The sequence below is a fragment of the Serinus canaria genome, chromosome 6 (genome assembly GCF_022539315.1).
Source record: "Serinus canaria isolate serCan28SL12 chromosome 6, serCan2020, whole genome shotgun sequence".
NCBI classification, from domain to species: Eukaryota; Metazoa; Chordata; class Aves; order Passeriformes; family Fringillidae; genus Serinus; species Serinus canaria.
The window spans coordinates 12,615,886-12,638,344 of record NC_066320.1 but is presented as its reverse complement, the minus strand read 5'-3'; the positions used below and the strand labels follow the sequence as shown (position 1 = coordinate 12,638,344).

General features: G+C 36.4%; 1 protein-coding gene across 7 annotated transcripts in view; it reads right to left on the bottom strand.

Moving 5' to 3' along the window:
- Positions 1-22,459, bottom strand: part of KCNMA1 (potassium calcium-activated channel subfamily M alpha 1) — a 407,920-nt gene that overhangs the window by 279,666 nt on the left and 105,795 nt on the right. For all 7 annotated transcript variants that reach the window (XM_050976320.1, XM_050976322.1, XM_009087486.4 and 4 more), the window contains one exon: positions 11,084-11,248. In XM_050976320.1, coding sequence (XP_050832277.1) covers positions 11,084-11,248 — 165 coding nt within the window. The remainder of the gene's footprint in view (positions 1-11,083; positions 11,249-22,459) is intronic.

Below are 22,459 nucleotides of genomic sequence, written 5' to 3'. Positions count from 1 at the left end.
ACCTTTTCCACAAGACTGGGTTAACCTGGCTAAATATAGGGGGGGGGGGGCTCTAGTACAGTAGGAAAACAAAAACCCCTATAACTTTCCCTTTCCTTTTCCAGCTACCGTAAACTAAGCTGGAATATGCCTCCCATGCAATAAAGGCTTTTTACATCTAACTGCTGTCTCTATTCAGTGAAATACTATGAGACATTATTGCTGGAATGGTCACATTAAAAACATGTTTTTCTGCAACTATAAAAATAAAATATTAAGATGAAAGAAAAAAACCCCAAGCATTAAGCTTTGCATTATAACTTCCCTTGACCTTGCTTTATTATTCAGCAGCATGAAGGTCTCTACTGGCTGCATTAAAATATTTTACAGAAAAATCTCATCTATAGACCAATAGATAACATCATGCATTGTAGGAAAGTACACATGATTTAATACAAAACTTGTTTTTTGTAACAGTTGTCACAGAACACTGATTCTGTCAACATATCAAAATCTGTCATATAAATTGCAAGAATAAAATTCACCTCTGTTTATTTGTTATCAAACATTGATTTATCTATGCCGCATAAAAAAAAATCAGCATGGCAGTAAAGAGAAAGTCCTTAAGACATACTCACAAAAGAAATCAAGTTTTGCAATTCTGCATTTAGAGCACATGTCTTTGCCACACTGTAGTGCAAATGAGCCAGTACTGTTTCAAAAAGACTAACAAAACCACTAACCAAATCTAATCCCTATACTTTAAAACCTAAACACAGTTTAAGTAAATTAATATTATGGCTAATCCCTGCTCCCACTGGAGTCAGCAGAAGATACATACACTCAGGAGTTGGTGTTTCCTTGGCTGTCTTTTGAGAATATAATTACTGGAGTACAACATGTAGAGATACTTCTGTCCTTGGGAACAACCATCACATGGATGCATTTCTGTGAAAGCAGGGGGGGTGAACTTAGCAGACCTTCAGTTCAGCAGGAAGGGCACTACTAGATGACTCTATCAGAAACTGTATTTTGCTGAAACTTACTGGTTCACACTCTCTTACTACAAAAATAGGAGGAAAAAATGGTTCATGAATTTCATAGAATTTTACCAAGAAAAAAATGTCAAGGCTTGCCTCGAGGGGGAAGGAAAAACGTAATTCTCTAGTCAAACACATGAGAAAAGACCTCACTGAGAAGTCTGAAATTTTTACTAAAACTTCCAGCAAATGCACAGAATCCCAACTGTGAAAAAAACATATAGAAAACTGCAAGTGCTATAGAAAACGATAAAAAAACCAGAAAGTCCCCAAATCCATAAGAATCTGCTTCAGCCAAATTTTTGCTCAAATTTTAACTGTCACTACCATTAAATATTATCTTCATCTCTGGTCCTGCCAAGGCAAAGGCTAGACAGAGGGAGTTGGGACAGAATTTCATTTCTATTCAACAGCATCTGATCTTCAGCTTAGAAACTCTCTAGAGGATTGTGGCAGAAGAGTTTTTCTGCTTTTTCTTAATTCTAAAGCCTAGTCATCTTCCTTTAGGGAAAAAAATCCGTAATGATCTTTAGGTACCAACAGGCCTGCACATGTATTGTCTTTCAATTTCTTGTAGGAAGACAGGTGTCTGCAGTTCTGATAAAGTTTCATTTGGCTCTCTGACAGGAACATGATCTTCCATGTATGTTATTTTCATCCTTGAATATAGCCATCTACATCTGTCCTCAATTAAAGCTGTGTAAATATGGATTGACTGAGCTACCTTCAATTAAACTACACAGTTAAGTACAAGACCAAAACTCGACCCAGAAGCTAGAAATGAATTTAACTTTGTGTTCCAATATGCTTTTAGTCTTACAGTTGCTTAAATTTTCCTCTGAACTCTTTTTTAGCATTTTCACAAAGAATCACACTACGTATTTTTGAAGCAAACCAGCACGCAGAGGAAGGTAACTCAAATAACACACTTGTCGACACTTCTGTCAGCTAATCTGTGCTTTTCAGATATTTTTGGTGCTGCTTGCAAATAAAGGCATGTATTTTGTTTTTACAGTTCTTGAAAGTGTAACTGCTTATCACAGCAGACATACTGCTGTCAACCTTTTCTACATGGAGACTTGAAAATTCAACTGGCTTACCTTTTCTCCAGTCTAAAAAGTAGAAAGCATCCACACACAGAGAAAAAACAAATACTCAGTAATATTTGCAACTAGTAAAAGAGGTAGAACTACTAATTATATGCATTAATATTTAATGCCTGTTGCCCAGGAAGCTAAATTCTTTATAGTCAGTTATTCATTTTTATAACAAAAGGCCACCTTTTCACATCTCTCATGCCAAAACTAATCCAGCATAGAAGACCAGAAAACGAGTGCAGGAAACACTTACTGTATTCCTTTTATGTACAAACCAAAATTCTTGGACATAATGACATATTCTGTTAGAGAAATAAAAGGACTTTGTAACATCACAAGAATAAAACTGTAGAAAATGTATTAGGCTAGGAAATAACAGGCATGTACACAGCTCTCTGGAAGTGTGTGGTGTCTTTTAACCTGAGAGATGAGAGCAAGGCACAGTTTCTGAAAACACACTCTTTATTGTTTGTTTCAATTAAAGGGTAAAGCATGAGAGACCATACTGCATTTCAGACTAATAATCCCTGATCTGAAGCAGAATCCTTGAAACAGCCATAGAAACCTCCCAATCTGGTACAGTCTGACCCATTCAATACAAAGAGAAAAGATCGGCAAGATTAAAGAAGGACCGAATAGTTTTAATATTTAAGAATACACCTGCTGAACTGATAAGAAAAGCCATTAATGTAATCTACAGAGAAAATAATTACAATTTTTTACAGATTGATATAAAAATACCTATGGGTTTCTGCAATACTTTTCTCTTAGCATGACATGCTGATTTAAGCTGCTGTTTTCTAATAGGGAAAAAACGCTGGATTCACATCTACTTCATTATTTTTTATAGTCTTATAAAACCCTCTAAGTATAGCACAAAACAGTTTTCAAACCTTGTCTGACAGTGTGCAGCTTGATCATTGAAGAAAATCAGACAAGCATCAATGACAAAATTTGCTCTGGACATGGTTGATAACAAAAACCACAAACCTGCAGCCTTGAAAAAATAAATCTGAACAAAGTACTGTAATTCTCAAGAAATATCCTGCTGAATTTCTTGGAGCAGAACGTAGAACTCCGATTTAGCTGAAACAATAGAACTGGCTGGTGCAGCTTCTGTTTACATATGCATGGGAGCTAAACTGTAGCATGGAAAAGAAGTGGCAGCATGGAACACTGTGCAGACAGTCCAATGACACCCACAGCCCACACAGATCAAGGGCCAACTGCCCCAAAGCCACTCTAAAGCTGAACTCAACCTTACAGCATCTGAGTTGGTTCTATTTTAAAATCGAAAACAAAGCACCCAAACTCACAAAACAAGTCTTTCTCCCTTGTCATAATGAACAGATTATGAATAGATTAAAAAATAAGGAAAAATATAAAATTAAACAGCTGATAGGGACATTACAGTTTGCATTGTCACTAAACTGCTGACAATATACTCATACTTGTTACCAAGATACACAGCTATACTTTCTCAAGGGACATTCAACACCTTCAGAATACATGTTATAGGATTAAATATAATGGCTGACAAGAACCAAGAGCTTAGTATTCTACAGCAGGCTCATGACAGGATCACATTTTGTACACCACAACAATCAGATGGCTCACTAAAATCTACTCATCTCTACTGAAGTAATTTTTACAAAATTTTACCCCTGACAGGCACAAACTGATTTTTTTAACAGTCTGTAGGAGTTACATGTTTTTCAATGAGGGGACTGTGGGCATCTGACAGAACTGGATGGCTTAGGTTGCATGCAGTCTACACAAGGCAGGACTGGGTTCCACATTTCCCTTTTAGTTCCCAAGTAGTATCCCCATCCTAAGGAGTAACAAGTACACTGTGTTCGAAATTTTTATTTTATGAGGTTTGGACCAGAAATAGAGGAAGAATCAGATTCTCTATCCTTTCCCATTCTGTATTTAGCCTGCCTCAAGCCAGTTTTGTGACCCCCTCTTCACAGTCACAGTTAGCAATTCCAGAGGTCATAAGAAGGCATGGCATTACATGGCAGAAATTGCCTTTTCACCCAGCTATCCTAGATAGCTCTGATGAATAGAAGCAGTCTCCACGGGACTTAAAGAGCCACCAGGACTGTTTCAAACTCGTGAAAAGTTCTGTCTCTTCCCCTTTTTTCCCCATATTCCCTACTCAAAACATTTTCTCCCAGCTTTATCCCAAGATGAAAGGAAGTGTCTGCAGGATGAGGACTCTAACTAGGAAGGAGGAGCAGGATCGTTCAAGCAGAGAAGGGAGTTTCTCCCTTAAACTCATGGCATTTTGCTGTGCATTTATGGAGGGTTCTGAGAGCTTCCAGCTTCTAGGTGAAACATATGGAACAGGCAGTTACCATGAGTTTTACTTCTAATGGACAAATTTTCCATCCTAGTTTCTACCATTAGATTACCTGCTCCCTTTCTAGAAAGGCAAATATAAAGTTTCTACTACTTCAATTGAACCAAGCCTTCCAAACCTTACCAATACAGACATCAGACTTCACAGGAAAAGTGGGACTTTCTGCAGCTTTAGTAGTAAGCTTTGAAGTTGTCTCTGCTGCAGCATTTGAAGCTAAAACAAAGCATTAATTAAAGGAGAGAGGAATCTCCTGTGCCAAAGCAATGCAAATTTAAGGAGCTACATAAAACTACTGGCACCAGGAGGGATATGCTGAGAACATTCCTCAAGAAACCTGTGAATATTCAAGAAACACCTAAAAACAGTTTCAAAATGGAAAAAAAAAAAGAATGCAAGAAGGAAAAGGAAACTGATTTTGATATACAATATTTTGTGAGAAAATTTTGCTGATCATCAAAATGGAGATTTTTCTTTTTACCACAAGCTGAGCAGTTTGTTCCATTTACCCCATGCCTCAGAACAAATGATTGATGGTAGAGCTGTACAAAAATATACACAGAATTTTCTTCAAAAATATTCATTATCACATCAGTGCTTTGATTATAAGCACAATTTTTTCAAATACACTAAGTGCAAAGAAAAAAAAACAAAAAAAAACCCCAAACAAACCAAAAACAAACAAACAAACAAAAACCTATAAAACCCCCAATATTATCAACTGCATCATCAGAGCAGCCCTTCACATGGGAACAGCACAAATGCCTTAAGGGAAGCCATCTGTCTCCTCCAGTGAGCTCTGTAAACATGCAGAATTGTGTTTGCATCTTTTGTTCAATACCTGGCTACTGTCAGTGGCCCATAGGTGGAAGGTAAATTTCTCCTGTACCACACACTAATCATGAGGACCAGCACAGCATTACCACAAGGCACATTTCTGTATTTACACACTTTCATTGTAGATTCATGCAAGAAAAAAGTAGCAAAGACTTGCCCTTACTTATGTTTGACATGCATATACAGCAATACAGGTTATCAATAGCAACAGTCTCACAATTGTTCACCCATGAAGAGCTGTATAACAAAAGTTTACCTAGTCTAGGTTTGCCATCTGAAGAGCAACCATTTTCTTGGCTTTCTCCAAATAATCACACCATTCAAAACTTAACACATTATTTTAAAAGTGTGTTTGCTTTTCTTTGTTTAATGACAGAATGCCATGCATACCTTAATTTAGACAAGAAAGGAAGCGGTATTTGCAAAAAATGTTAGCAGAAGATATTTATTCCCACTGTAGGAAAAGCCTCATGCTTTTAAATACTATTAGAATGGATTCTGCAAGCATGGTCAACTATATAGAGTTCACAAAAGTCCCTTCAACGCAGCCCTAAGTCTGAAGATAACTTTAAAGTGGGTAACTTCCATAGCAGCAGCTATAACCTGACTGAAAATAAGGTAGACTAGGCTACAGGGAGATCTGGCTTTCAAAACGCAGGCCTATAAAAATAAAGAATTTTAATTAAGATAAATTGAATGTGTTATGTATACACTAATTTTCTATTTTTCCACCTTTCTGAGATAAGAATTCCAATGCAATGTTTTAAGTCCAGTTCTGAGTATATTTCGCATCGTGTCTTAATGAAATGTCCTGTTTATTTTCTTGATTTGATTTTACCAGTATATGTACCTTATGCTAACCTTATCCATTCTTCACATAGCAGTACTTAAAACTGGTAAAATTGAGTAGAAAAAAGACAGTTTATGTTTGATTAGCCATATAACTCATGAAAAACGTCAGAGAAAATAAAATTGTAAGATTAGCATATGTTAATCATAAAATATGCTGAATTGAAGGGATGCATCAGGATCATTGTGTCCAACTCCTGGTCCTGCACAGGACACCCCAGGAATCACCATGCAGTATGCACCATTCCTTTAAGTACCAGATCCACTGAAATTACAGCAGTTTCCCAAAAATGCAAAGTATAGCCATAATCAGAACTCCTGCATATCAATGCACCTACGTGCACAATTTAATATTGCAGTTTTAAAGACCTATGTGCAATAGAAGAACTTTCTCACAAGACTCCGGGCAGAAGCCCACCCTTCAATCTAGAACAAAAAAGCCTGCAAAAAAACCCATTGCTACTGACAATAATAAATAAATATTCAGAAAATGCATAACTGGAACTTAAACTAGCTGCAGTTACCATAGAAACGAAGAAGACTTACTCAACACTTCCTACTCTATTCCATTATCATTATCTCATGAACTTACATGGAGAACATTGTTCCCATTCCTATGGAAACCCTGGAAATAGCCCCCACCATTGTCACAGATTAAGGCAATCTAGAACTCATCTCATGGAGTCATTTATGCACCACCAAGGCCTATGAAAGATTAAAAATAACTAAACAGACAAGGTTCATTTCTCAATAGAGATGAGCAGAATCTAAACCAGTCCCCATGAACAGGTGGCAGGTGAGTAGCAAACACTGACAAGCAGTTTATCATCTCTGACCATCTGCAATGATCAGACCTGTGCAGTTACACTGACACACTGCAAGGTGCATTCTCAGCAGTTTGGGCACTGTCTTTTTACAGATGCCCCAGCTAGGGAAGACTCTGCTATTCAGTCCTCATGTCATTTCTCTTAGGTGTTGACCATGATGAGAAAAAGGGAACTTTTTTACAAATGTAATAGTATATAATCTAAAATACACACATAATTTTTTCCATCTCCAAGAACCAAAAAATTAAAAAAAAAAAAAAAAGGGCAGCAGCAAACAAAAAAAAAACATTAAAAAAGAGGAGGGGAAAAAAAGAGGGGGTGGGCCACCAATAAAACCACACCATACAACTCCTGGCATGGAACATCTTGTGATTCCTGCCTGTGCACAGTCAGATCTAGAAGCTGAGAAAGACTTTCCCTTTTCTCCTCAAAGTTCAGAAACCTAGACCACAGCTAAAGGGAAGATATGGCACTATTTTTTTTTGCCTGACTAGGGTATTCTGTGAGTCCCACCAAACCTTGCATATCTAAGAAAAAATGTAATGTCAGAGCAAAACAAATTAATTTATCAAAGAATGCATGTGCTTCACTCTGCCAAACTAATGCCATATTTGGACTTGTAAAAGGCTTGGAATATTATGAGTATGAAAGAATAAATCACTGAAGCATGCATTCAATTCCTATTCTCTAGCCAATTAATATATTTTATTCTAAATTAAGTCCTATTCAGATGAACTGCATCCTAAAAACATCACATGCTCAGGAAAAAAAAAAATCTATGTTAATTTCACAAGAAGATTGGTTACAGGACATTTCCAGGATGAGAGGGGTCCAAAATGAAATAAAACAAAAGATATTGATGAGAACTTTGCTTATCCTTGAGAAAATGTATTAAACTTCATATTTGAATTCTGAGATGTTGCATACTCATGTTTGCTGAAGGTTTCTCCTTCTGCTTTGAAAATCTAGTGAAATAGCTGATACTGTCAAGAACACTGTCAAAAAATGTCTATGTACACCAACCACACCTGCTTCTCCAATTTCTTATCTGTCAAATGCCAAATCATCCTTTGAGCTCCTATTCTCATTAAAGCAATGAGACAACAGCCACTGTCTCTGGAAACAGGGAGAAACCCCACAATCTCTATACTATTAAATTTCACTTTTAATAGCTAGAAAACTACTACTTATCACAAGAGGTTGTGGGGATTTTTCCCCCTCAACACAAAAAAATTGAGCCCTCTCATTCAGGAAAAAAAATAAAATTAAATAAAAAGCAGCAAGAACAAATCTAGCTGTGAAAAAATACTGAAAAAAACCCAAAACACACAAGGAAACAAAACCAAAAAGCATTAATATTACCTACATATATTTCCCAGGAAAATTTACCATAAATACCTGTATTATTTAGGATCCACTGGTTTTCCCCAATTGAGTAGTGAGGCCCTCTACCATTTTTTAATAGTTTCTCAGAAGTCCAGTCAAGGGTCTACTGATTTCCATAGACTGAACTGTGTCAAATTCAACAATATATATATGACTTCATTCTTCAAACATTCCATCTAATTAAGAAAATCTTTTTCTTCTTACTCAAATGATATAATTTCAGGAAGCAAAAATCAATTCATAAACATGTTTAATTTCCTGCATCTTGAGATTAATTATGAATGTGTCTGATTCTTCTTTGAGAAACTCACCTCAGAAATCTGATACTTCCATCATCAATAGCATTTTACAGCACTTCAAAGCAAATCAGCATTTCCCAGAGCAGATTTTATGAAAACTTTTACCTTTTACTGTTATTTATATATTTTATAAACATATTTATGTTTATAAACACTCAACATCAAATGCAGACAGAGCTGCATGGGTGCAATTAGTGTGCTCTTAAATCACATGCTTATGCAATTGAACATGGACACATTTGTAAATCATATGTCAAATTCCCATCTACATTGTTTAAGAGCAAAAGTCACATGTTCAAAGGTTGTGGCACCAAGAACATTCTATTTTAGTCGTGCTTCTCAAAGATAAAGTATGAGGAAAAAAGGATGTTCTGGCCACACAACAGTGGGCACCATGCTTAGCCAGCTGCACTACTTCAAAATACGAAAACAGTTTCTAACTGAAGCACATTCTGCACCTCCTTACACAAATCTCTTCCTCCAAAGCCTGCCCTTCAGATGAAATTGGGTAGTGTGAATATTTCTTTGTGCCTAAGCCACTTATGAAATGTCAGGAATAGAATTTAGCTACTAAAGCAGTAAGGATGTCTATTTCTATTTCAGTACTTTACTATAGTCACATAAACTACTGAAACAATTCAATACCAGTACAACCCCATGCACATGCCACTTTTCCATCTCTTATAGACATGAATACCAGGCTAGGAAACACTCAGCTGACATATTGATAAGCAAATGACAGTGAAATGCTTTGAAAATTCAATAGTTTAATTATTTAAAATCTCCCATTCTTGTTTCTCATGATGCTCCCAATAACAACAACAAGGTTCTAATTTCTCCTCCTTGTTTATTTTTTAAATGTAATTTTTCACCTAAGGAATGAAACGGGAGGAGAGGAGATGACAAATATGGCTGGGTTTTTTCAACATTCATTTCAGGAACAGAACCTTTCCTTCCTTCACAACCACCAATTAAGTAAACATTTTTAAGAAAACTAGTGTGGAAGGGAGTCATCTCCATCAATAACTGCAGTGTTTGTCTCTGATTGGATTAAATAATTTCATTAATTGTCTCCAATGACCCGGACGACAAATAACAAATTACATCCCTTACTGTCTAGCACTGCAATGCAACATTTTGTAAATTATCTTGGAAAAAAAGTATTTTCTGACTTAAAAGTTTTCAAGTAGTTCTATGGCTACAATGGTGCCTAAGGCCTTCAAGTCTGCATCAGTTGTAGGAATAGAACTATTTTATTTCACTATGGAATTGTACAAATGGTCCATTGCCAATGTAAATGTCCAATTGTGTACTACACACTACAAAGCTATAACCTTTAAACACATGTGTTGTCTTGTATTGTCCATACTGTTGGCTGTTATTTTCTTCACCTGTCGATAGCCATAAAGTTTAAAAATTAAAGAGGTAATTATGGGAGCCCCCACTATTTAAATATTTGTTTCAATATTCACAAAGCACCTGGACAAACTAACTAATAAATTAGAAAGCTGGTTGGTAAGGTTACTAGGGAAGAAATAAAAGCAAGATCAGACATGTCAAAGGTATGGGGACAGAATCCAGATGTGAGAGCTCCAAAAAGTAGCCCTTTTAGATTCCACAAAAAACACCTGATATTCCACTAAGATTCATTGTAAAGAAAATGCTTGTCCAGGTAAGAATAATGATGGGAGCTTTTCCCATGAGCAGAAAAAACTGATGTGTGCGCCACACTTCGTGAACTTTGTCTCCTTCACTTCCCAAATAAACCCAGGCATCAGTTCCTCAACAGCCTTCAGGTGACCATGCTGAACTGAAGCTCAATTATAACTCTTTTCACAAGCCCATCTTCCCTTTAAACCAAACATCATCATCATCAGTCACCATCTGATATTTAACTGTTCACAGGTTTGAAGGATTTTTACACTACTAAAGAAAAATATGAAGGGAATATAAAATCATTATTAGTCTATTGAATATATCACAAATCTCATTGCACAGCCATTTCAATCTTGTCTTTGCTTTACAGTTCTGACCACTCTACATGTGTAACACTGGGCTTCATTTCCAAGTTTGCTTCCATTCTTTCAAGCACAATTTTACTTTCAGATAAAACAGATTCATAGTTTTAACACCTAATATGAAATTAATAAATTCACTGTTTGTAGCGAAAAGCCATGGGGCAGAGCAGTGAAATAGGCTGTGGATTGGACTGGCAGTCATTTTTTCTTACTTGCTGTCTCTGCCTCTCTCTTGCAGTGGGAATTACTCTGCTATTTTGCAGAGAAAATTGGGACTGACTCAGTGCTGATGCAACAAACCAATCAAAAATCCTCCACTAGTGCTGGGACACAGCACTTCCTGAAAACGTTCTTTAAAATAAAAACATAGAAAATCACAGAAAACTTACAAGTACTCTGCCAGTTAATGTCTGGGCAGATATCATGACTCCTGCCCAATCCTTCACAGACGTCATCCATCCCACTTCTGCTGCCACATTCTCCTCTTTTTCATCTGTTGGTTTGCAGGCTCCATCTGCCTGCGTATCTCCACCACCATTGATCTTCTGGGCCTCCTGCAAAGTAAGGGTTTGGGTTAGTTAATGTTTAGCAATTTGACAGTGAAATTTAGTATATAGGTGGGGCCAAAAATAGTAATAAAAACCAGAAAATCTTTCTGGATCCATGCTAGGTGAAACTAAGAACCTATTTGGCCAGATCTTTAGAAATAGGAGAAATAGAAATATTCTATAAGGTACCAGACTAACTAGATAATAATACTCTCCTTGACATGACATCTTCAAAATATATACTTAGCACTAAATACACAATATGCTATTTTGTTACAAGCAACAATTGTCAACAGCTCTCTATGCAATTACAGGGTTACATCCAAATGAATTTTTCAGACCTACACCGAAAGTCCTTTTGATGTATCAGTTCAAAATAATGCATACTACGTGTGAACATAATTTATGTACAATTTTAATTTCCTATCAGTAGAATTAATTATCTGAGTAAACCTTCACTGAGAAGCATGATGTAACAAGACAGCAATTATCAAGTGTGAGGGGAACAAAATCCATCATAAAGAATCTGCAGGGAGCTGCCACGCTATCAGTGAACCTGTGTTTCAATGAAAGAGTTTAATATATCACAGGAATTATTCTGTCAGTAAGTGGCTCTCACAGAAAGAAGAGCTAGAAATTAGAGGAGGCTCAGCAGCACCAAGCTCACTGATGAGCAACACGCACTGGAATTCATATCAGTCTCTCATGGATGCTGCAGCAAGGATGTCGTGCTCTGTGACTGCCTGCCATGTGCTACAGTCATGGTGCAGCAAAAACATCAAGGGAAACGACAGGAAAAGCCAGCGTGGATTGTACAGAGTTTGAATCATACTGCATGCAAAGCATCACTGTGCCATGAGCATGCCTTTGGTGACAGCATAATACTAATGGCTTCCTGAATACTTGACAAGTTATTCTAAACAAAAATAGGACAGGCAGCAAAATTCCGTGCTGAAGCAAGTCCTGAGCACTATATCTGCATTAGTGTTCCAAGCACTCTGCACAGACCAACAGTTTGAAGGATCTTGTTTATAGATTACTTGTCTGTAGGCCAGTAAGCAGGAAATCAATTGCCATTAATCCCCTTTGGGATATCTTTTATACAAGCAAAGATGCTGTATAAATGGTGGTGATGAGATAAGTATATCCTGTGATGGCAAAACCCATAGCTGTGAGATGGCCTTGAGGACACAGCTGGACACAAGGGTACAGGCACTTCCTGAACTAATAAAGCAATGTCACTGGATCAGTCAGCAAAGAACAGTAAAACAATGCTAAAAATGTAATATGGAGACCAAGGGCTGTTTTCAGAGAAGCTCAACATTGCACCTTAATTAGCTAATCAGTCTGTTTTTCCTCTATTAGTTTCCCTCCCAGAAAGCAGGCTCCATGTTCTTACTAGCGATTACAGCAAAGTGTGATGTTACTATACTGATAATAACAAATTATTCAGAGCTACAACAGCAATTCAGTACATTTCCCAAGCAAATAACGCAACACAAGTTTAAAATTACTTGATATTTGCATAGCTGGACCTCATTCACAGACAAATTTGGACACAGTGAATCAGATGTTCTGCACTCGGCGTTGAAAGGCGTATCCTGTGCCGCACATGGAGCACAACCTACAGGATGGGCTCGCTGCAGAGGACAGCGATGTGTGACATGGAACCCTTGCCTGGAGCCACCTGGGACCCAAAGCCACAGAGATCAGACCCAAGGAGATGCCTTCAGCACCATCGAGGTTTCGAATATGAACCAGGAAAGAGACAACTAGGATCTATACTCCAAACAACATTGAAGCTTAGGCAAGCTAGACCTATCTCCAAGGCCTCACTGGTCCCAGCTGCTGTCCCCAGGGTCTCCCCTGACTACAGTCTTTTGTCATCTTTTCACCCAGCAGCCCTTGTTTAAGAGTGCACAGATGCACACCTTGCTAAAAACACTCAAAACTACAGACCTTGCTACAGATCACTAAACTAAAAGCTGAATAAAAAAGTTGATTTTATTGAACTTGTATTAAGGTTAGAAAATTCTTTAATTGTGTATTGTTCCTTACCCCCAATCTCTTTCTCAATAGATGTGACTGCTCATAAGATATAAAAATAAATTAAAATTTCCCAGCACTCAATGAAACAGTAGACAATTTACTTAATTGAAGGAGAAAGGTAGCTTTTATATTTTGAAAAGGTTTTCATAACCTACAGTTATTTTTGCTGTATTGACTTTTGGTTGCCAATATAATAGAGCAGTAAAACATGACAAACCTATTCAGTATTTGATTCTCTAAAGGTATTCAAGTCTTCAATACATTTGAATGGCTGTGCTTCTGTATTTATGCTACTTATTTCACCTCTATTAAAATCTCCCACCCATATTATTTCTTAATTAAAATTTAAGTAAAACAATCATCCCCTGCCAAGTATGATTTGGAACAGACTCTCATGATCAGCCTAGCTCCTGCCATTATTGCAGCTATAATTAACATGCAGATTAGTTGCTGTTATGTAATATTTGTATTCAGTTGGGATATTTTATATTTTTCATCTACATGGCTAGCTTTTATCTTACTTAATTGGCAGTTGAGTATTAGGAAAAGTTTATTCCCAAGTCATTATGCAATTGTGCAGTGATCCTAAAGTAGGTTTAAAGGCTGCTTTTTTTCATACTGAACAAAACATCCAGTCCTGTTACTAAGTGTATAGTCCTGTTTCATTGCTGTTTCCTCATCCCAAAGCACTGAGTAACCAACACCACCACCTGAAAAAGGTGCTTAAAATAATAACCTGACAGTGACGATAGCTGCTTAATTATTTACAAGTTCAATATTACAAGTAAGAGATCTTTACCCACCCTTTTTACCAGTTTTCATTATTTTAATTACTTGATGGCAGGAACATGCAGGTGGATGAAGTGAGAAGCAGCAGATTGTGAAATATATATTTCCTGAACTTTAGGAATAAATGGAAACTGGCATGATGAGGAGGTGCATACAGGAATCTGTAGTCAGTGTTCTACCAATGGCTTGACACAGACCTGGACCAGAAACTTCAATGGTTTTTCTTCTGTTTTCAGCAATAAATATGGATTTAGATTACACAAGTTCTGGGATTCTTGAAGATAGCCACCTTAAGGAAGAACAACTCAAAAAGGCAAAATTCACTCAAAAACAGTTAACAGTTTTTGAAACATAGTCCTGCCTGTTCCATTTCACCTCTAAAATACCTATACAAATGTAGAACCACTGCAAAGACACCTCATCCAACTCAGGACAACACAAAATAAAAACAGAAAATTATTATGAAACCTTAAAACATCACCTAAGTATAATCTGTCTTTTTAAAAGCCCTAAAACCACAGGATAACATGAACATAACCTGGAAAGAAGTCTCTGATGCATGGTCCGGAAAAAACTAGCTATCTTGTTAAAATATGTTAAAAACATATGAAACAGGGAGTCAATGTGAGGGGAAATACCTGGGTTAAAGTGTGATTAAAAAAAAAAAAAAAGATTTGGTAATGTCAATTATCTAACATGTAAGTAGCTGAATATCACACAAAAATCATTAAGTATCACCTGTAATAAAATACAGAGCACTGAGTCATGCCCACATCACTCAAGAGAAAGAAGTATGCTCAGTCTAAGGAGATGGTTAAAAACAGTAACACCAACGAGGCAAACACAGTATTGGCCTTTGACTTCCACCCTAGATAACATGAGATGAGAAAGGGCCTGTCAGAATGGCAGCTGCTCCCAGTTTAAAGCATGCAGTAATAATACAACAAGAAAACACCATTCAGAGCAGTTAGGAAAGGGCTGCTTCAGATAATAATGCCAGCAAATAGCAATTTTATCTCTATTAACTGTCCTTCAATTAACACCATTGAATTCCTAGAGCCTAGCCTTATATGAAATACTTTATACCACATCAACAACACTATGATAATGGCCATTCTTACAAATTAGGAATCTGTATTCACATTTCTTTCCTTTTCATTCACCTGTTTCCCCAAAGCCACCAAGAGGTGCTAAGTGAAGAGGAATAATTTTGCATATGAGACTATTTCTCCTTTCTCTTGGGCAAACGTCTAAAACACTATGTTTAAAATGATTAGACATCTATCAATATTTTAATTTCATGTCCTTCAATACATTCACTCACCACTGTCACATCTCCAAATGGGGGTCTTAAATTTATTTAAAACCATAATATTATGCTGCATTCTCTGAAGCTGGGCAATGTGAACGTTAAGACTTCAGGTCCCTATTGCCACGGCAGACACCTTCTGTCAGATAAAGTTACCATCCATTGTCTCCATCTTAACAGTTACTGAGTACCAGTTCATCCAGTGCTAAAAACAAACAAAACAAAACAAACACCCTGCAGCTGTTCACCTGTTCCAGTGCAGTTTAGGAAACACAAGTTTTCACTGGAATATTAATAAGGAAAACAAATGGCAATGTGAGAAATTAACAGCTTTATGGAGACTTCCAAACCTCCTGTAAGTCCGACTTGTAAGAGAAGAGAAAGCAAAGGCTAAACTAACTAAATGTGAGGTAAGAGGTACCTCTGAACTGGCCTATTAACAGCATTTCTTTGCATATTAGGTTACACTGACGTCAGCTATCATACTGTAGCTATGGTTTGACTTGTTTCAAAGGATTAATTATTGATACCCAGACAAACATTATTCCTTTCACTGAATAAAAGAACCAGAATGACCTGTGGAAAACATGACTGATGAGATAACCCAGCATTTTGCTCTCATAAAATATTCACTAGCCATATAAATTTGTTGTCTGCAAATTTGGAAGATTAAGAAAAATAAGTCAAAAATAGAACACAAAGGTTTTATTATTAGTTTAAGACTGAGATGTTATACTCTGTTTTCTGCATTCCCAAGGATTTCTAAGAAGCACCTTGCCAGTCCTTCCTTACAACTAGAACCCTGCTTTCTGTGCTGACCACCAGAAAATCTTTTTTCCTCTTCTTGCAGCTTCCCTGCTGCATTTGTGGAAACCTTCAGTAATCCTCACAGATTTCATGTTCCGTGACCTTCATATTTCTGGTACAGGTTACTTTTGTAGAACTCCCTTTTCACATCATTGCTTTGACTGACAAAAATTGCTGCAGTAGAGGAATTAATTCTAAAACCTTGACCCAAGAGACAAGAGAAAGTAGACTAGTGAAATATAGTGTTCCACCCATGATTCCACAAATAGTTCTCCAGTCTGTCAAATGAATGGTTCTTGGGTATGGTTCTCACTTGAGAACATGAAACAGCAGACACCTACATTGTCTGAAATCTGAAGAAGAAAAAGATTCATCTCAAAGATTAAAAATTTCTACACATTAATGGAAATGTTATAATGTAGCACTTTCATTGATGTAAAACAGTATTATGAAAGTAACTGAAAGACTGTCTGGCAGATTTCCACACCAGCCTAAGAATTGAGAGGCATGCTGCATGTCGCTGCTCTGTTATCAAATTTTGAGACTCCTCAGCCACATTGCCTAACCTCTTTATGCCTTCACCTTGCAGCTATAAAACAAGAAGAGTTTCTGTTGCATAGGGATCTTAAGAACATAAATACATGTAGGATTTTAAGTGCCTTGACATTTCACAAAGACAGAAAACACAGACATAATCTAGGCATAATCTAAGTGAAATCACAAAGTAAAACATACTAAAAACCTACTGGTAAAAGCTATTAGGTTAGTTATACAGGACAATTAGACATTAAGACAGATGTGTAGAAGAGAAGCAATTAAGAACTCCAGACAACATAGGGAAATGAAAAAGGACAGAAAGTCACTGCAACTTTTTGTTCAAATAGACAATGCTTTTCCAAAACATGATTGGTTCAATTTAGCAGGAGTTTATATCATTAGTTATGTAACCTTTCACTGTAAATTAAGAAGTTTGGGTGAAAATTTTCATGTAATTTTATTGATCAAAATAGAACTAAGTTTGCTTTTGTAGCCTCTGATTGTGTATGAGACCCCATTGCTAGAAATAAATAACCTCTGAACTTGTCGCAAGATTACGTAACAAGTGAATTTACTGTCTGCAATACATAAGTAAATTAAAAAATAGGACAAGTCTGTGACGTACAGGTTAAAATTACTCAATGAAAATATTTGACAAAATGTCAAACTAATACCTAGCCTTTACATTTATTTTCCTTTTTTACAGTTAACAGAGCAATTCTTATTAATTCTCTCTACTAAGACCAAATTATTATCACATTAAAATAGTCTCTGAAGGCCCTTTCAATTACCAAGTATCAGGCAAGAGGGCAAACAAGCATTTCACTTTATTGATGGGGGCACTGAATTTAAATGAAATGACACTTTCCATTATTCCTTGGTCCTTACACACCACAGAAATATGTCCATTAAGTAAATTAGACAATTACCATGCAAGGCATTAGTCTAACTGTATTTTCTGTGGTTCAAGCCTTATTTTGAGATCATTCTTTCAAAATATGCTTTGAAAAATCTTTTTAAGTAGATTAGCCTTAAATATGATAGAAACTAAACTTGCAAAAATATATGAAGCAACTTACGATGGGACTAAGTTATTAAAAATACAGACAAGGGTTCCTGAACAGAAAAGCATAAAGGACAAAAAGATTAATGCATTTTCTGTTATCCACCTCTTTTGTTTCCTCCCACCTAACAGAAGGCAAATCAAGGTAAGCATACAATTGAAAATAAAATTGATACAGACATGTATCATGTCATGAAACGAAAACTGCTGAAACCTATATCCTAATGAGTGAGAAATATCTATCTGTCACAGATGACAAAAAGCTTTCAGGATTTTATCCAAAAGTCTCAGTGTTTCACAAATGGGAGAAAACAGTCTCAAATATGAGAAAGAAGTAAGAAACAGTGAGGAAATTACTCAACTTGTTTATCTTGATTACAGGAAGTACTCTAGTTGATTGCTTGTAATTTTGTTGTTGTTGTTAGCATTAAGTAATATGCAATTGCAAGATTTTCAGTCATTACCTCTTGGCACTTTTTTTTACTGCCATGAAAGCAAGACAGAAAAAAAAAAATCCAAATTTAATTTTTTTCTTATTTTAAGAGAAGTATGACTAGTAAATCTTTTCTTATCTATAGGACCTAGATTACAAGCATAGTTTTCACAAAATAACTATGTGATAGATCCAGCAGTAAGAAAAATCATGAAATAACTACTCACTGCCAGGAATAGTCATTTAAGTCATTAAGAAGTTCCAAAAGTAGAAAGCTGATTTCACTAAAAGATAAGCACCATTTACAAAATAAGTATCAAACTGCATTGTCAGCACAGTGAAACTCCACAGAATCTTGTCAGTTGTGTGATTTTCTCTATCCTGCTCAATCACAGAAGGGAGGTTTGTACCTTCCAGCAAACAGGATGTTTTCATTCACTGCATTAACTTCCCAACCCTCTCTCACTCGTGTATCAGAGCTATCTATCCAAGAGAAGGAGATGCCTAGACTGGACTGCAGAAGGAAATTCTTCCCCTCTTCTGTGAAATACAGAGTAGCAGGGCAGCTAGCACCTGTGACTAAAACTGATGTTCAAAATCACATTTCTACTGCTCCAAAATCACAAAGAATCCATGGATTAGGGAAGGCAATGCCCAGCTCAAAGGACAAAGCACAAAGTACTACAGCTACTCCAAAACAGCAATTTTGGTCCTTACATAAAAGGAATTAACCACTCATTTCCTTAGCTGAAAAAACAGGTTTTCACCTCAAAAAATTGGTGACAGGAATTTGAGAACTTCATTTGACTCAAATGAAATATTTTCACATAAAAGGGATGGACTTAAACACTCGAGTTTTCTTTATATGCAACATAGCAAGTTATCAATATTTTATGGGAATACTGGCAATCCTCAGTGGGGAGCCTCAAATAGAATTTATTTGTATATACATTTTTATAAATATATTTATGATTTTTTAAAAGGTTTTAAAGATTACAGCATAAAAGATGAAGGAGAAAGGCAGTGGGACCAAAAAAAAAAAAAAAAAAGACTCACAAACATACCAGGTTGGTAATGTCATAAAACACATGTATAACAATAATTTGAAGAATGCCAGAGAATCATTCTATCACCTGCCAAATTCGATAAGAGTCATCTCTAGGGTGATTTTGATCCAAGGGTAGTACATAACATTTATTCTCATTGTATTACAATCATAAAGGAAAGCACCATGAATTAGAGGCAGTTCTCTGTAGGATATAAAGTCATATCTAAGCCTATCCTGATGCAGGAAAATAAGTTCCAGTATGCAGCACATAAATATTTGAAGAACAGCAGGTCAGCCAATTAAGTAATTAAAGCTATTTACTAGCACACAACACTTCTCACTCCAAGATTACAGAGTGCCATGCAGCTTTCAGACTGCAAGAACTTGGTGCAGGGGGGAGTCAGAGAGCACACAAATGTGCAGGAATCTGGAGCAAATATATACAGCCCTGCTTCTCAAAATACTGAAAATGCAGATTTACTTGCCAACTGTTTTAAGGATTACTTTGAAATAATTAAATTAGACTCAGCATTTCCCTCCAAAAGACCAGTTACATCACACTGTAAAAAATGTATAAGCGCTATTATTTAATCAAGTAGATGTGACTTGATTTATTACCCACTGCTATGGAAACAATTTTGTGTAATGTTAATCTCATTACTCCCTTGCATAAATGGTGAACAAAAGTGTTTATTCTACAAGGAATTTTTTCCTCTTTCAGGTTAAATTTCTTTTAGGTAGCTTATATTACTTTGGTTCACTTCCTAGACAGTAACTAGCAGCATCCAAATTATATTACCTGTAGACTACAAATACATTTATGTTACCTGCAGACTACAAATACAGCACCTGATTTATTTATAGTACAGGGAAAAACACACAGTTGTTCCAAATTTACAGACACTGACTGAAATCTGAGGCAGAGAGAAAAAGACTGATAAATTTCTGACTTGCATATTACATCTCCATTAATTGTTGCATGTGCTATATAGAATGAGCATAAGCTCAGGGAATTCTCTTTGACTTTCTTAACTTCATCACCTTAAATAACAGGAATGACTTAAAGCAGCACAGAGATCATCCCCTGCTCTTGTGTGCAGTGATGCAATGCTAGGAGTTGAGGCATGACATTGAACATTGCCTTTTTAAGCAATCAGAAGATGGACTAGTGGAAAATAAAAATACATGGTGTCCATTCTTGGCTCTCAAAATGCCTCCTGTTCCAAGGGAGGACTGAATCTGCCTGTTCCAAAATTTCTGTGTGAAGCTCCTACTCTGATAGGTCATTTTCTAAATGAAAACAGCAACTCTGAAGCTCCTCAGAGGCCCTCAGAGTGCTCAGAAGCAGCCCTGGCAGAGCTGCATTAGTAGCAGAGGGCCAGTGAGGCAGGCATTGCTCTGTCTCATGAGTCTGCAGTTTTTGTTTTCAAAATTTATCAAACCAGCAGATACAGCATATGTTACAAAAATATGTTACCTCTGAACACTCACTCTGCCCATAAATTACGCATGACACAGCAGGCAGTTATTGTCACCTGAGCAGAAAAGACAATGAACAGAGGTGGAGGGTAGGTCAATTTAAATTTCTAGCTCTTTTGGTAAGATGAAATAAGAATAAGAAGAAATTAAAGTATAACTACTGTTAAATCATGAAAAAGTAATGATTTTTAATTTGCTTGACCTTGGTTGGAGCAGAAGCTGACAAAAACAGATAATAAAGTTAAGGCTACCATGGAAATTTCAATCTTGAATGCTGTTTGTTTCTATCTTGCAATTCTGTGGCAATGTAATAACCTTATGATGGGGCCTGCAACTCCAATTCTTTCTTTTAAATTTTATATAAATTATTTCGATAAAGAGTCTGCAGCAGCATAAAGACTAAAGAGTTCATCAAAGCAGGTTGGTCACACTGTACACTATTCACAAGATGTATTTTACTGAACCTTCTCATCAGCTTGAAACTTAAGAGACTTTGTTCATTTACTGTGCTGCATAATTACCTCACACAGCTTTTCAAGATGCAGGTGCCCCCTCCTGTAATTTGTCTGTGAATGAGATTCATTGACAAGCCTATGCAAGCATCACATGACATGAAAAATTTCACCTTAACTACTTCTTAAAAGAAGAAAGGGCTTAATTAAGCCTTAGTAAAAAAAAAAAAGTAATGATTCATACATCAGTAATTCACATCTTCCAAAGATCTGATTCTAGTTTATTCAGCAGCAAGACATTGAAATAATACATGCAACAAGGGAATACATTTGAGAAATAAATATTAACTCTGCATTTCAGATTCAGCTGAAGGAAATTATTGGGGGGTTGGGGAGGGAAGGCATGAACTCTAAGATCAGCTCTTTTTTTTTTTTTTTTTTTTTTTGATTTTGAAAGTATGGCTTTTATCCTCACAAAGTAGTCTAATAAGGAAAATGGGATCTGCAGGTTACAAAAGCTGAAGTCTTATGTATAACAAATCCCATTTTGTCTGCAGATCTAAAACTCTAAGAAAGGGATTCAGGAATGTTTTTCTTCTTGGTCACTTTCTAAGTCCTCAATGGTACCATGGGACACACCATGCATAATTCAAATGCTTCAATTTATTAGCACCTGTAAAGCACCCAATAAACAAAAGGGATGTGCAGTTTTTACCTGATGTCCACACTGGCAGCCACCATTGCCTAGAAGCATCTAGTGGCCCTCACCCCAGTTTGCAAAAAGATTTCTGCTGAATGAAATGAACATTCTGTGAAGCAAGCTTCTTCCTTAAGACTAAGTCATGTATCAGATTTTTGTACTGTGGTGTTTAAAGAAAACTTGACTTCAAATATATTTTAAAGGGCTCTCCATGGAAACAGACTCTCTGTTATTGATTGGGTCAACAGAAAGAGTTGTGAAAATTCAAATCTGAAACTTTGAAAACTTCCTTCACTTTTCACGGGATTCAAAAATGATGAAACAATTATATTTCCTGTAAAAGCCCACTACTATTACCTATAAAATTAAGTTAGAATCCCTCAGGTCCACAGAAATCTTTTCCTACACTGATTTCTTCTCATGCAGGTAACCACAGGAGTAACAGAAAACTATAAACTAAGCAAACTCTACTCTCTACTAATATTTTACAAAGCAAAGCATGTTTTACACAAAGTTCTAAGCAATTACACACAACAAAGGCTAGCAGGAAA